The 17,177-nt window shown below is 35.2% G+C and overlaps 1 protein-coding gene across 5 annotated transcripts; it reads left to right on the forward strand.

The window, feature by feature from the left end:
- Positions 1-582: 582 nt before the first annotated feature.
- LOC148232410 (lamin-like) lies at positions 583-17,106 on the forward strand. 5 transcript variants are annotated; one of them, XR_015810618.1, is made up of 9 exons: positions 583-1,109; positions 10,113-10,245; positions 11,060-11,380; positions 11,443-11,583; positions 11,654-11,859; positions 11,933-12,155; positions 12,605-12,826; positions 12,897-13,089; positions 15,785-16,274. XR_015810618.1 is itself a non-coding variant. In XM_088191869.1 (9 exons), exons 1-9 carry the CDS (start codon positions 631-633, stop codon positions 15,818-15,820), a joined length of 1,863 nt encoding a protein of 620 aa, XP_088047995.1. In that variant the 5' UTR covers positions 583-630; the 3' UTR covers positions 15,821-17,106. The 5 variants fall into 5 exon arrangements, 3 of the variants coding, with proteins under 3 accessions (XP_088047995.1, XP_088047996.1, XP_088047993.1); XM_088191869.1 differs by having other exon boundaries at positions 12,897-12,998; positions 15,785-17,106; XR_015810619.1 differs by lacking the exon at positions 12,605-12,826 and having other exon boundaries at positions 15,785-15,923.
- The last annotated feature ends 71 nt before the right edge of the window (positions 17,107-17,177 follow it).

Below are 17,177 nucleotides of genomic sequence, written 5' to 3' on the forward strand. Positions count from 1 at the left end.
TAGAACAGTCACTAGAAGGTGGGTCGCCGCGAAACTGACTCGTGCAATAAGTTTCAAGGTGGAAGCCACCTCTACATTACGTGAGTCTTAACTCGCGAAATAGTTGCGTGAGTAGTTATGCGCAATGTAAACGCAACTTTAAATTGCATAAGAAAGATGTAAGTTGAAAAATAATAACATGTTTTTAAATAAATTATAAATGGTAGCATTTCTTAGACTTTTAAAAACATCACAGCGTTAATATTTATTTATTATTATAATTTTTTGCTAGATCTTTGTTTTTTAGTATCTGTCTTAATTAAAAAGTTATTATATTTGTATCATGTCACTATATGTGTAATACAAATTATGTTAAGTTTGTAAAAATATAAAAATGACCAGCCGCCACTAATTGGTAATATTTGGGCCGGTAAATAAACTAAGGCTGCCCCTGCCTAAGAACAAGCGCTAGCGCTATTTCTATGAATATAGTAGAAGGCGTTCCAGTATCTAAAAAATAATAAAATATATTTATTACTAGAAATGGCCGTCGTGTCGCCGCGTTAAGGCCGCACATCACGTGACATAGCTTGGCGTGCCTACAGTGCGTCTCGCGGCGTCTGACGTTCGGGCGTGTCGTGGTTCGCGGACATGGCGTCGAAGGGTAAAAAGGCTTCAGCGGCGGTGGCAGCGGCCACGGCGGGCGCGAGCGTCTCCTCTACGGGGGGCGGAGGTCTGCAGACTCCGCAGTCGAGCAGCACGCCCCGCCAGGGCTCGCGCCCCCCCAGCGCGACCGGCGGCCGGCACACGCCGATCCAGCGCTCGCGGACTCCCGTCAGTCCGCAGCGGGCGTCGCGCTTGCAGGAGAAGCACGAGCTGCAGAACCTTAACGACCGGCTCGCCGCTTACATAGACCGCGTGCGCTACCTCGAAGTCGAGAACTCGAGGCTCACCAGAGAGGTGCAAACGCAGCAAGATGTCGTCACGCGCGAAGTCTCAAGTATCAAGGGAATGTACGAACACGAGCTGGGCGATGCCCGGCGGCTTCTGGACGAAACCGCTCGCGAGAAGGCAAAGCTGGAGATCGATAACAAGAGGCTGCTGGAAGAGAACGACGACTTGCGAAAGAGGTGAGTTCGACCCGCCGCTCAGCCGGCCGGCCGGCTCTTTCATAACCGCAACCTTCCCGCGCCGCGTCGGTGACGTAAGCGACGAAAACGAAGGTTGCGTCACCAGTATTTATAGTGAACCGTGACATTTGCACGACTTGAGAACCACTGCTCCGTGACAATATTCCGATTCGAACCCACTTCGGTTATGGCCATCATTTTTGCATATTGCAACACTGGCGTCAATTTTTTTCTAAAAAAATATTTATTTATTTTATTCAGTTATATACAATTACAGAGTTATTCATGGGGCGTTCACTGTTCCGACCAACGCTCACGAGCGTTGATTTGCTACATAAGTATGTTTTAAAATTTAGACAAGTCGGTGAGCATTGGACAGAACCCTGAACACAACAAAACAAGTTGTTGCAGGAATTCTATGGCTTTTGTTTCAGTTCGAGACAGATTTTTTCAGTTATTTTCAATGAAAATATAATTGTATATAAATAAATATTTTTTAGAATTAATTCGATACCTGATAATAGGAAAGTATCGAAAAAATTAAACATATTTAAAAAAACATCAACTGCAAACACATAAATGAGAACGAATCAATACTATCCGAGAGATGGTTCAAAAATCAGATAGCGGTGCTTATTGTGGAGTTGCCTAGTACTTAAAATAATACTCGAGAACAAGAGCACCAGTAATTATGTAGTTTCCGTGAAAACAATTGAAAGAAGTAAATAGGCTCCTGAAAATGTCTCAGAATATCATTGCTATTACATAAAAAATAATGTCAAATAAGTTGTCATCGTCAGTCATATTATAATTGTGAAAGAATAACTATTCATCATCACTACTATCGATTTTAAAATTTTCTTTATAAACACGGTCGGCTGTAGTTAAAAATAATTATTTAATTTATTTAACGAAAATAAGTATGCAAATTTAAAAACAAAACTTTTTTGATTGAGAATCATAGATAACAATTCACAATTCTGGGCTTTGACAATAGCCGGGTCCTCGACGAGCGGCTGGTCAAAATATTGTTTCCAAAATCCATCGATTGACACATATTTACGAAGAATTTTAGTAATTTGACTGATGAATTGCCAAATCTTTTTACCGTAACTAGCGAAATAAAATTCTATAAATTACATAGAAAATGGAACGGGGTACAAAGTAACCCCATTCAAATTTGACTATTGAAGTCAAATTAAATCTTAAATTTCCAAATAATTTTGACCATTGAGGATATTTTAGTACATATACAGAAACATGTTAGCAAATATAAAATATAAACACGGAAATACAAGAAGACGATTATGGAAATTATAGAGGAACAATTACAGATGAGTTACAATGAATTAATTTTGAGAAAAGGGTAAACACGTCGAAAGATAAGAAAAAAAATTGGGTCAAATGTCTATTCGACGTTTATTTATACATTTAAATAAAAATTGAGCACACATTCCATTACATCACGTGAAATTGCAAAAGTATTTATCTTCAAAATAATTCATGCATATAAATATTTTACAGGCATTACTAAAGTTTCTTTATATCTATTATATCACTATGTCATGCGTGTTATGTACTATTGTTTCACATTTGTCGCTGAATATATTTTTGCAATACGTAATGAATTTATTAACTGTGATTTTAAAGTTTGAGAATCGCTATCGTGACTAGCACATATGCTCAATGGCATTATTATGAATGAAATTCGAATCAAACTTGATTTGCATTTATAATTATTTTTGTTTTAAGTATCGAGATAAGAAAAATCGATTTTATTAATATTTATAACGACTGTTTGTGTCTGCAGTCTTTTCTGACACATGTATATTTTTAGATAGAACCTCCATTGAATTCCTTTCGCATGTAAAAGATCTTGACTGACCTTAGTTTGACGTCACATGCCTCGCAAAATCATGTCTATAAATGGATGTGCTGTTCGATTTAATTTTTCAAGGCTTCATTATTTATATCATTGCTTGCGATTATACGTAGAATTAGAAATTACCTGATATATTTAACAAGTAATAGGCGAAATTAAAATCTTTTGTAAATTTTTATATTATATATATTTTTCAAACTTTATATATTGAAGCAATATTCATTAAAAACATAATGTGGTAAAAAAATATTAATTTATAAAAAAATTCGGAATACAAAAAGCACCCCCCAGATCATTTGCCTCTCTGGATTTTGCACATGTATAAATTTATTTAATCTCATAAGAGTGTAAAAACAGTCCAAATTTTGTGTCGATTGTCCCATTTCGTGTGTTAGACGCATTTCTTCGGTCATTGGATGTTTTTGGCAGGTATACGACTGCTACGCTGCTTTCCGTAATCCATGTTTATTTTATCAAATGTTTCGTAAAATACGTCATTTTTACGCCTCACGTGTAAGTAATCACTCGATTTTCAAAGAAAGTATTATTTTTATCCTTAACCCGATTTATTGCACCAATTTCGATAAGTATGAACTAATGATTGGTTATGATTGATTGCAATAATACTGGGATTTACATTATCATCGTCATTTTAATTAATTGGTAATAAAAAGAAAACGAAAAAATAATCTAGTACCGCTCGCATATTTCAAATGTTAAATGGTTAGCAAAACCAAAGCATTCGAATACACTGGCAATTGTTTAGTCGGCTTATCTAATGGATGTCTATTCATTCAAGTCAAACTGCTTTATTGCTAAGATCATGCTGTAATATATTGTAGAATGTTAATACATGTTCGCGAATTTTGCGAAAAAATCCAATGATTTAAGATTCAAAACATTTTATTTGAAGGTATTGAATAAAGATTTAGTAGCTATTGTCGTATTCATGATTTTTTTAGTATAATAAACAAGCCGGTCTAATTCCGACTTAGGCCGGTTTCACACGTGCCGGGTGGATTTGCCCGGCACCGGGCCGGCGCCGTGTAGTGGGGATGGTGTTGTATGGGCTAGTACTATCATTTCAGACGTGCCGGACAAATCTACCCGGCGCCGGCTCGGCGCTGACTGCCGGGTTGTCGCCGGCCGCGCTCACTAAACTGTCCGGCGCCGGGTACCGAGTTGAGTGTGGTGGGGGTAAAACTCAAACATGAACCGGGCCGTTGACAGTGATTGTGGTATCTTGTAATAAAATATAATATATATTCCTCGTGTTTAGGCAATAGCGGAAGAAATAGACCTCGAAATTTTAATTATATTAATGTAATCTCTTTTAATTATCTTAGTAGAATACATACAAAAATAAAAAATAACGCGAAATGTGTGGAAGGACTTATGTGAAGCCGTTAGTCCTAAATTACTGGCACCAGTTGACGGGGTATAGGTCGGGTTGGGAAGAAACCGGCCAGAGACCGGCTACGTGTGAAAGCTTTGTAAACGGCGCCGGCCCGGTGCCGGGTAAATCCATCCGGCACGTGTGAAACCGGCCTTAGGCCCACTGTCCACGGAGGCGTCGCTGCATAGACGTGTATTCGTCATTGTACGCTTGTTGTACGCCTGCTTGCTGCGTACATATAAACTAACGAAACACTGTCGACGGAGCTGCAACGTCACGCACACGAAGCTGCATGCAAGCTTCATGACGACAGTCGTCAAGCATGTCAGACGCCCGAGTGAGCTGTCCACGGGACGTCGTTGCATAGACGCGTATTCGTCATTGTACGCTTGATGTACGCTTGTTGTACGCTTGTTGTACGCCTGCTTGCCGCGTACATATAAACTAACGAAACATTATTTGACTTCACACCTCACTCCAAGCTTTCTCAGTAATATCTTTTCTTGCATAATTTGCAAGATTACTATTATAAAGACACTGGTACTTTTCGACGATCTGAAAAAATTAGCAGCTGAAATTGCGATTGTTTTCAACACGTTCATGCAGTTCGATACGCCCGGGCGTCTGACATGCTTGACGCCTGTCGTCATGAAGCTTGCATGCAGCGACGTGAGCGTGACGTTGCAGCTCGGTCGAAAGTGTTTCGTTAGTTTATAATATAAACTAACGAAACACTGTCGACTGAGAAAGCTTGAAGTGAGGTAAGAAGTCAAATAATATTTCGTTAGTTTATATGTACCCAGCAAGCAGGCGTACAAGCGTACAATGACGAATACGCGTCTATGCAGCGACGCCTCCGTGGACAGTGGGCCTTAAGTTGCCTACATTTGTGTACAATTATCTGTCTGACTATTTATGAATAATTCGTGTTTCAAACCATAAGTTTAAACAATCTTCCTTACATTCAGGTCCTTCTAAAAATATTTTATACGCCGATCCTTTATTGTGTTATTTACGAGTACCAATAAAAATCAATAAGATGACGATTTATTTTTTTAATTTTAATTAATGCATTATATTGTAAAAAACAAAATTAAAATGCGGGCGAATCTTTTTTTTTTTAACAAGAAGTCTAAATATCGTCTTTCATTGACCGCTTCTGTGTCTCTGAAGTTTTTACACCGCTAGCAAGAGTACCACTAGTTTTATTACAATAAAAGATATTTTTATATTACTCGTGATTTTTTGTCAGTTTTGTGTACACAAAATTGTAAATCTGTTGGTTCAAAATGACATTTTTTCAAAAAACAGATTAATGTGATTGAAGATTGAGATGTTTATGTGATTGAGATGAGATTTATTTATATATTTTATTTTTTATTATTACATATTTAATATTTATTTTAGAATATCCCAATAAGATTTATCCAGATTTCTATTCGGGTTAAACGTCAATTATATTTTAAAAATACGTAAATTCCGCATAATATCATTTACTTTGATATATTACGCCGATAACACTACTTAGGTAAATTTCCTACAATAAACATAATTTTATTCTCCGCTTCTGCTTTCAAGCAATATGGGCATCGTCGTTTTCGTAATTCAAAGCCATGGAGATTTCGTTTTCAACAAATAAAATGTATGCACAGTTGACTCCCCAATAACACGGTAAATTGGGGACGTGCTATTTGGGTGCCCGTTACTTTATTTGTATCTGTACGTACGTATTGCATAAATATGTACGAGTATATTCTTGTCCCCCAACTACACGCACCCAAAAAGCACATTCCCAATTTACCGTGTTATTGGGGGTCTACTGTATTTGAAAAAAAATCTGCCACTACCCAAATTTAATTCTGTGATACCGATAGTATCGAAGGTCGATTTTTCCAGTCTGTAAAACTTTTATTGACGAAAATATAATAACATTGATTTTTTTTACTAAAACTAAATTGTGGACAATTTGCTTTTATATGTTTTATACATATTTTTCACTACAATGACTGACGATAAATTGGTCAGGTAATCACTCAAAAATATCAAAGCTATTTCTTTAAATGAGTGATAAAAAGTCTAAAATCCAACCATTGATTACGAATATATTTTCAATTTTTATGAATTTTAGAAGTGGTGCTGGTTTTTAGCACGCTGCGGTATACATATGTAAAAATGTATAGCAATATTTTACTGATTAACTCAATTTGTATTATTTTCTTGGACTGTTATATAAAAATGTAAAACACAAGTGAAACAAAACTTTTTGATTCAGGTCGCGGTCACCAATATGCGATCAAGTATTAACCGATTGCGTTAAAATTGCACCGTCACAGTTCGCATTTGATTAAATAGTGTTGCATTAGAAAAAGTGCACGTGGGTGCGGTTGGTGACTAATATTTCCTGGAAACCTATCTGGAATTCGATTATGGCTATTTTTAATAGACCGCTGTTTTATTGCAGCTGCAATAAAACACCCTCCTATATAAATCTTGATTCTTATATCGTTAGGGTCGGTCGCGTGCGTTTGTTTATTTATTTGTGTTTTGCGACTGCAATGTGGGCGTCGATGGTAGTTTCCTGACATCGTTTACTTACAAAGTATTTATACCATGATTTTTTTTTATATTCATTTTTATTAATAAATTATGTTCGAGTACGAGCCGTAGCTTTTGGTTCTCGCCCACGCTGCTAGCGTGTGTGTCGTCATGTAGGCGCACATTATGTTTGTCACGAAATAACGAGGTTCTCAGCAAGATCAATCTTGCTTTGAAGTGATTTGCTCGATGGATCGTGTAAGAAATTTAAAAAATCTGATCGATTCTATAAAATTAATAAATATTATTAATATATACAAATAAGTCTTTCGTTTGATCTAAAACTGGGTTTCAAAATTTCAACAGCAATGATTACAGTAAATGCGTGACTCAGATCGATTGCAAAATATTTTTATTTTATTTTATAACTTAGAATATATTCTTATCATTTATTTGCTGAAATGATATGACAATTCCTTATCTCTATATCTCTTTTTAACTCCTATTTACAGTAAAAATATGTCTACATAATTATCGTCGCTGATCAAGTCGCCTTGCGCGCAACTATTTATTTGACATCATGTATTTTATTAGCTCTTTTCCAAGAACGCCGCCATAGTTGCACAATGGGTCGTTCAAATCGTAAATAAATATTATGCCATTGCCAAGTGGCGAAACAGGTTGGTCACTAATTTATTGGAAAAGTTTGAGAACCGCTAGAGGCCAACGGTCTTTTCCATAACCGGAGCCGCGCCCCTCCCGCATCTTAATTTCGTTTTAAACGATTCTTCCGCGACACCATGTAAAATGTAGGAATGTACATGCAAACATACAGAACGAGTGAGACGCGAGAACGCACGTGTGTGCGAGCACACCAACTAATGTGAAACTATTTATATTCGCTCCCCCTTGGTCGATGCTAGATGTGTGTTTATTTTTCCCCGCGACTTTTTATTATAGCACTTTGCGATTTATTGACCTTTCAGCATGCGGTCGTCTGCATAGGAAGTATACCTTGACATGGATTCCGCATAAAAACTATGTCTCAGCAGGTTATTTTTTCGCGTGCGACACACTCGAATATAACTATGATTCAGACGAAAAGCTGTTCTCAAACTATTTTAATTTTTATTTCCCAAAAAAGTATCAAATATTCGGTACATAATATCAGAGCCAAACTTGAACTATATATTATCGGATAATATAATAACCGAAAAGCTATGCTATTTTCTATTTCCTTTAGCCCTGTTGTCGTGATAGATTCATAAGATTAATATAAAAAAAATCACGTGGGTCGCGGATTTTTTCGTTTTCAAATGTTTGAGAACCACTATTATAAACACATTAAAATTTAAAAATGATACAGTAGTGGTGTACCCATGTAAGATGTGAAAGCGTCTGTATTTTGCTTGTGTTACTGTTCTAGTAATATGTGAAGAAGCCGATTATTTTCTATTGGGCTATAAATTAAATGGTTCAGTTATAGCCGACACGTGTTGTGGGTGTTCATTACACTATAATTAACAAAATTACCAAGAACGGTATTCTGGGGTGCTGATGGGGCTCCTCTCCAAAGACAAAAGCTTGGTGAATGACTACCTGCAGCTGTGCTTGGCCTGCTATGAGGCCTTAAGGGCAAAAGCCCTGACGGTAGATTCTCTAAAGTACATGGTTTGCACGGCGATGACTTGCGCTCTGCTTGGCCAGGGGGTGACTCGAAACCGTTACTATCCGTGGCGGAGGGATACCGTATTATTCTTGAAAAGCAGTTTATACAGTTCGCCATATTTTCAATGCTTTACAAATATTATTAATATTTTTACACTAAATAAGCTCGAGAAAGATATTTTAAATATCAGATGATACAAAATATATTTAATCATAATAAGCTCTATTCTTTTCTATGGTTTTCTCCCAACGAAATCGTAAATTAAATATGCAATTTTTATTAAAATCGACATTCGTTGGAAGTTCTTAATCTGCCTGATTTCGAAATGATTAATTTCTTAAGAATAGTTCCGAATGACGGTGAGTAAGGAGGATGCTAATTGTGATTTGGGATGTATGTAGTTGAGCGTTGTCATGTAACAAAATTGGTTCATATTTGTTGATCAATATTGGTTGCTTTTCTTGTAAATTTTATACATTATATAAATTTCATGACAGTATGATTCGCCATGTAGTAAAAAAGAACAATGGACTATTCCTTTAGCTGTCCACCAAACAGTGACCATAATTTTTTTATATAATGCTGGATTAGGTGCATGTCCTGGAGCTTGATCCGCGTCCAACCACTGCTCGGATTTTTTTTGTTGTCATACATAATCCACCTTTCATCACAAGTAATGATTCAATGCATAAAAGGATGTTTATCATTTCTAATCTTTAACAAAAACACACCTCTGACCGTTTGTCAGCTCATACGGAACCCACTTGTCTTTTTCACCTTTCCTATCGCAGCGAGGTGGCGATATATAGTCATTACACCAACTCCTAGGTCGCAAACGAGTGTTCAAATCGTTGTATATATTATAGATTAGCTTCTACCATAGTCCTTGATTGTTTTTCGTTAATAATGGTCTTGGGTCTTTCTCGAGGCTCGTTTGTGTTTCTGACACGAATTTTTTTCTATTCTTTATTTAACATAATATTATTTACAGGTGTAATTGATATAAATCTTAATTACGTGAATGTACATAGTTATGTTTTTGAGTATTCTATCCGTGTTTAAGTAAAAGAAAAGTTGGCACAAACCTCCTATTGAAAATGTTATCGTTACTTATAAAATTACTAACTGACTAGGATATGAGCTACTCATTTATTCAAAGCATCACTGGGGAGTATAAATAATTGACAAAAACAATGCGACTGCTTCAGCTCTCCAGTGGATGGTTTATAGATTGTTCTCTGTTTAGCAGACCCTTCTCTGAATTCTTTATTGACGTTATAAAATAATAACGTAATAATAAAATTAACTTCATATTTAAAATAAATGAAGATGATAGGGCATATGTTTATTTCAAATAGCCGAAACTGAAATATTGCACACAACTTGTCTCAAACTGACTGAAAAACTGCAATTTCATGTGGTACTACCTAATATTTGTGTTATAAGACATCTTTGTTTAAGAGTTCATAATTAAATTTATTTATTTACATATTTTTAATCACATCTCTTTTTATTTTTCAGACTCGACAAGAAATCCAAAGATCTGGTTAATTCAGAAAACGCAGCTCGCCTCTTCGAATCTAGAGCAGCCGATCTAAACACAAAGTACAATGCTGCTGTTGGCGAAAAGAAGAAGGCTCAAGATGAAGCACATGTATTTAAAATTTTATTTATTTATATAAAAGAAAAACATCTTACAATTCATTCATCCGACGTTCAGGAAAATTTTCGATTCCTCTTTTTGCAAAATATATTATACCCAGCTGCAGAGTTACATCTATTGATTTTAATTTATAATTAATTATATAAAGGGCCATTTTCCCCTCCTTGAATTTGGTCAGAAAAATGCGTCTTTTAATGAAATACTATAAATCTTAATGAAAATGACCACTGACTGGCCAATTTTTGCCCTCCTATCTGGAAAAAGCTGAAATAGGGTCCCTGATTCTAAACCAGAAATTCTCGGACTATCCTGAAAATATATTTTTTAAATGTCATTTCATTGAAATCATCTTGGAATACATTTTTTCAGTGAAACTAGAATTTATCTGGCAGGTGCTAGTAAAATTATATGATTTCAACTTTTCATACTTAGTAATGTATACATTTACATGCGATGTATAAATGTTACAGTGAAAGTGTATTTTTCATTGAAGATATATTTTCACTAGTGAAGTCCAAATACATTTTCACCACTAATGAAAATATAATTCAACTGATAGGCGCTAATGCTACTTTAAAATGTCAATGAAACTCAATTTGACAGTTGTGAAACGTCCATTTGCTGTTCAAACCCAAACCCAACTAACCTAATGAAAACTAAAACTAATTTTAGCTTTAAAACTTTCATTGACGTAACTTGTTTATGATACAATTGCGTAAAAAATGTTTTTTTTAGTTATGAAATGTTTTCATGGTATCCCTATTATTTTTAGAGCATCAATTTAATTGTTTAACCCAATTCACAGGATCTTTCCAAAGAGTTGGAGAAACTCTGCAAGTTGCTGGCCGAGACGAGAAAGATCCAAGAAGAAGAGACACTGTGTCGCATCGACTTGGAGAATACGCTGCAAAGTCTACGCGAAGAGTTGCAGTTTAAGGATCAGATCTATCAACAAGAACTGACCGAGACGAGGTCTCGCAGACAAGTCGACATCACTGAGATCGATGGCCGTCTCGCTCAACAATACGAAGCCAAGCTGCAGCAGTCGCTGCAAGAGCTTCGCGAGCAGCAAGATGCCAACGTTCGCGCCAATCGCGAAGAGTTGGAGTCACGATACGATAGCAAGGTATTTATTAAATTTAATGATCGTGTTTGACTTTGATTCACTCTATATATTTTTCTTTATAGCTGAAGACTCTTCAAGCGGCCGCCAATCGTAACAGCAATGCTACTGGACTTGCCGTTGAAGAATTGCGCTCTGCTCGCCTTCAAGTAGACGGTCTTAATCTGCGCATTACTGAATTGGAATCTCAAAACTCTGCCTCAAATGTAAGATATTTTGAATTTGCTAAATCTTAATCATTAAATATATATCAGTTACTAATTTTTTTATGATTAGAATCGTTGCCGCGAATTGGAGAAGACCCTCCAAGGTGAACGAGCCCGTCACGCTGGTGATCTTGCTCTTTTGGAAGCCGAATTGGCCCGACTCCGCGATGAAATGTCGGAAAATCTCAAAGAGTACTCTTTGTTGATGGAAGTGAAAACGTCTCTCGACCTCGAGATTGCCACCTACCGCACACTTCTTGAAGGAGAGGAAGACAGGTACTATATTTATTGAAAAGTCGATTAAAATTTGCAGCAGATTGTTTTTACCATTAGTATTGTTTGTATTTAGATTAAATCTCACTCCTGGATCACCGGAATCGAGCATGGGCGGAAGATCGACGATGAGGCGCGGAACTCCGTTGCGCACTGCCCGCAAGCGAATGTTGCTGGACGAGAGCGAAGACAGGAGCTTGCAAGATTTCAGCATCACAAGTTCGGCAAAAGGAGATATTGAAATATCCGAAGTGTGCCCCGACGGATCCTACGTGAAGATCCACAACAAAGGAAAGAAGGTGAGGTCACGCTTATTTTCGGTTTGATCAGCTTATCGTCGTTAGTTTGCTTAGATGTGTTTTTCGATAATTTGATCGATAACATTTTTTACATGTGTGGAATTGACTGTGTCAATAATTTAACATAATTGAGGGTCAATAACATGAATTTTTTTTGCATACAATGATAATATAACTTGGTTTATATGTAAAATTACATGATAAAAGATAAGATTTTATTATATGAAAAATGAATGCTACAGCTGACGTCTGTGTGTAATTTTATATATAAATCTCGTTGTATAGTGTAATTTAACATTGGCTTTGCAGGTATTTTTTTCTTTCCATAGCTTAGGTTGCATATTGTATTATTCCGCTTGGCGCACTGGAGATCCTCCTGCCGCCTATTCGTTAAATTAACTTAGATCTTTCAATACCAAAAAAATATATCATTGAATTATTGTATTCAGGAAGTGAGTCTTTCGGGCTGGCAGTTGGTTCGCCGTGCTGGTGGACAGGAAACTACGTATAAGTTCCATCGTATGATCAAGATCGAACCGGACGGTGTTATAAATGTGTGGTCTTCGGAAGCGGGCCGCGAACACGAGCCCCCGCACAACCTCGTCATGAAGACTCAAAAGTGGTTCGTCAGCGACAACATGACCACGATCGTCATCAACTCGAACAACGAAGTGCGTATTTGTACCGCGTACGAGAACTTGTCTCGTCGTTCTTATCTCTAAGCAAACTTTTGTGTTGTAGGAAGTGGCGGAATCTGAGAGGCAGCGGCGGCAGATGAGCACGACCACCCAGCGGCACCGGGAATCTATCAAAATGGCTCGTCGCGATTTTAGCCAGTTACAGGTGAATACGACTGCAATGCGCGCGCGCTCCTACTGGTAGCGCGCGATCTTCCCCGTCATTCAAATTCCTAGAACTCCGACAAGACCGGCCGGTAAGCCCCGGGGTCTGTGTGCCTGGAAGCTCTCGCTCACATTATCGCAGCTTGAATGCTTAACTTCTCTCTATACATTGAGAACTGGTGGCTTTGTTACATACTTCACCAAGACCACTTAATAATCGATCATAAGTGATCCTAAGTTAAGAGCGTTTATAATCCTTCATCATCATTATCATTCATGGCACATTCCTATTGAATAACCAAATAATCCTTTCTTTTATTTATGTTATTTAAAACTATATGTATTCATTCTGGTTGTAAATATGCACTTGTACCGGCATCGATGCATAATGCAGCAAATATTCCCTATCGCTTAATTTTGTTTGAATGTCAATGAACCTATCTACTATGTTTCAAATGAAAACATAACTTCACCAGATTTTGTATAGGTTATTATCGGTGAGACTGGTTTTTAAAATAGTTCTGATGGATATAGCATAGTTTTTAATGATGCAGAATTGGCATTATTTATCAAAGAAGATTCTAGTGATTTTTACAACATTTTACGACGAGGATTAATGGGGCTTTCTTCTGAACTATAAACAAAAATATTATCTTGATCTTTCTTTCCTCAACCTTGTGATTGCTGTACTATCTAAATATCGATGTATTACGTAATTCAAAAATATATGTTATAAAAATGTATTCAATTCTTCAATGAAAATTTTTTGCTAGAGTAGCAAAAGCCGATACATTGGACTTTGGCAGCCGAAGAGTTACACATAAAATATTACAGCCTAAACTTTTTGAAACAACATTACCAAACTTAACCTAAGGTTGTTGCAAGTTTGTTAACATAAATATGCTCACAGCTATTTTCCAATTTTAAAGTAGATTAAAAATGAAATTTTTGTGTTAAAAAAGCCTACAAGGATTGATTTTAATGTAGTTGTGTTGTTCTCGGTTTGATGTTTGTGTCTCATAGTCTCAAAGACTATTCTTGCATTTTAAACTTTGTAGCTGAATTAGATTTGATGTCAAGCGGAAAGTGGCTGATTCCTTGGTCTTCTAAATCTGCTAAAGTAGCTTAGAGAATTTTTATACCATCTGTTTACGATCTAGATCAGGAAAACGTTATATATGATGATCAATTGCAATTATAATTATATAATAATCACTATTTCCGATCTCTCAGATGAGATAAAAATTAAAAAACACTGATTCATATTAGATTCGAACTTAGTCATTAATTATTGCAATGTAATTGGGATTGATTTGGGGTTGCCAGACTAAAATTATTGCCTATAGTGATTAATACATCTGGGCACAACTGTTACAAATATAAATTAAATATTTTTCTGACGATGTTTCTTTAGAAATTTTTAATGTTCATATGTTATTTATTCAGGTGTACTTGCACCTATGTGAGAAGCAAGATATGTAACGATTTGTTTGTGAAGTTAATGCTATAAAGCAGGGCTCGGCAACCTGTCGCGCGGGTCACCAAGTGACCCGTTTGATGATTTGAAGTGACCCATTTCTGTTCTGCAAATATAATTTTTTTAACGTGTTACGATGTAACGTCTAGACCACATATATGGTTGCTAGGACCAAAAATATTCACTGACCCGAATAGTCCTTTTAATAGTCACATTTTTATTATTTTGACCCGCAGCCAAAAAAGGTTGCCGAGGCCTGCTATAAAGTATGCATAAATTGGGAAATATTTTATTCTTTGCTCAATGCTTAGGTCTTTTCTACATTAAAAATTGCCATAATCATATCATATAATATAATATAATGCAAGGTATATTCATTTTGTGCAAATATATAAAATTATCTTAGACCTCAATTGTTAACCTTTTAAATGCCGCAAACTATTAATACAAGCATACATTACAGGCCAGGAATTTTCTAGCAAAAACAAAATCAATAGAAACTTTTTTTTTTCGAAAATATATCGATGCTATATTTTACGAGGACATAAATATAATAAATATACAATGTGTCATTTTTACTGTTATTTACCTAGAATAATTTTTTGGTCTTCTGAGCGAGGGTTATCACATTACAAAATAAAAAAAAAAATATTGTAAAATACATTCATATATAAAAAAATATTAACTAATTTAATACATATCATATATATTTATATTAAAAATGGGTATTAGCAAATTTAATGCAGAGGAATAATTGATGTTGATTATTTTTGTTAGTAACAGAAAAATCCCACGCGGCACAACCCCAAACAGTAACTCATTAAACATCAAACAAAGTTTTGATTTCGATCTCAGTAATATCGATAATATTCGCAATTCATCATCTTAAGAGATAAAACAGTTTTATCATAAAATATATAAGAGCCCGTTAACATGCTTAGGCGCAGAAAGGGTTAAACCATTTATTGCCAAAATTGATACATCGATTTTTGTATCTTCGTCGAAAATTATCGGATTGACGTTTTATTGAAGAAAAAATTGGGTTCATTTTTAATGGGTTGCTTCAGGAGAAAATAATATATTTTTGCCATGTAATACATTGATATTTAGAGTTCGGCAACAAAAGTGTTAATCTTCTCATATAACTCACTGTTGTCTTTTTAATACAATCTTCTTGTCCATTACATAAAAAGTGTAGCACTAATGAACATTTCTAATGCTAGCACAGCAAAGCTAATTGAGTTTCTATAATTTATTCTTACTCGACATATCCACAAATCTGACGAACTATGTTCTTGTTTATGTTTCAGGGAGAGAACGTCGATGAAAAATGCATCCTCATGTAGTGATTTTTACTGCTCTAGTGTTAACAATTTTACTATGACTCTCAAGAAATACTTCCGGTTTCAACGCTGCTCACCTTTTTCATGTACAGTCCTTCACTCGCACAATAGATTCAGTTTACTTACGATGTAATAGTCAACGCAACAGTAGATTTATTTTTGTAATATTTTGTCGTTATGAAATCATAGAGTTGTGCATTTTTTTAAGAAAGGTTTACATGTATAAAATAAAATTTGTGTAAGTAGGTAAGTATGTCCGATTTCGCGTCTACGGCAAATGTTTTTGTTTTAATAATAACGTTTGCATTGCAAGATCGGTTTTATTGTTATATCGTACTTTTCACTTGTACTGTTACAAGGTATAAATGTATACTTAAGTATCATAGGTGCTGACTTACCTGCTTTTCTCTTAAATTAATACAGCAGCAGTAACATACACAAATACACAATGCTCTCTTACACTTTTTTCATATTTCCGTTTACATTTTTTTTTATATATTTAATATTTTTTATATTGTAATTTTAATGACTGGTCATCTGATTTTCTTTATGTAAAACGTTGACTGTGGTTACTCGTGTCGGCTTCACAGTCATTGTGTCTGATTGTAGGGTGTTTATACAATAAATTTATATATTAAAATATATTTTGTAATTTTGAAGTTTTAATTTTTGTTTGTGAATTTGTAGTTTTATATTATTAATATAAATGCAAATTTTTTAATGTAATGTATATCATTAACGATCGATGTACAAACGAATAACGCTTGTCAATCAGTTGCAGTTTATAGTTTTTCTACTAAAGATCTTTAATATATTTGTAACGACGTTAGTCATACGAGTTATGTGAATGTATTTCGTTTTTAAGTTAAAAAGTGTTCTACTGACGACTTGCATTTAATAATTCTTAAAAAAATCATTGTATTTGTATGAGTATTATTCTTATTAAATTTTCTTTTATTTTATTTCTTATAACATCATTCTCACGAATGTAACATGTTTATTATTTTTTTGGCTGCTCGAAAAATGCGCGGTTAAAACTTATTGAATCAAAGTATTTTTCTAGTGACATTGAATGAGTTTAGAGAATTTAGGTATACTTAAATGTTAATAATAATATATTGAGCGTTTGATAGAGATTGTTAGAGTTTTCAATAAGTTGCCTTATAAACGAGAGTGAGTTATGTAATGAAGGTAATAAAATGTCGAATTTTTCGCTAATATAAAGTTTAAGTCATTATATAGAATTATTTTTATGTAAGGGAAAGAGAAATAAATATTCTTTATTAATTTGTTGTTGTTTTTTTAACCCCCTTATAATTTAAATGGAAATACATAAATATGGACCTGGCCGAACTTTTTG

The sequence above is a fragment of the Plectrocnemia conspersa genome, unplaced genomic scaffold (assembly GCF_051122295.1).
Source record: "Plectrocnemia conspersa isolate PC_06_02 unplaced genomic scaffold, ASM5112229v1 ptg000009l, whole genome shotgun sequence".
NCBI classification, from domain to species: Eukaryota; Metazoa; Arthropoda; class Insecta; order Trichoptera; family Polycentropodidae; genus Plectrocnemia; species Plectrocnemia conspersa.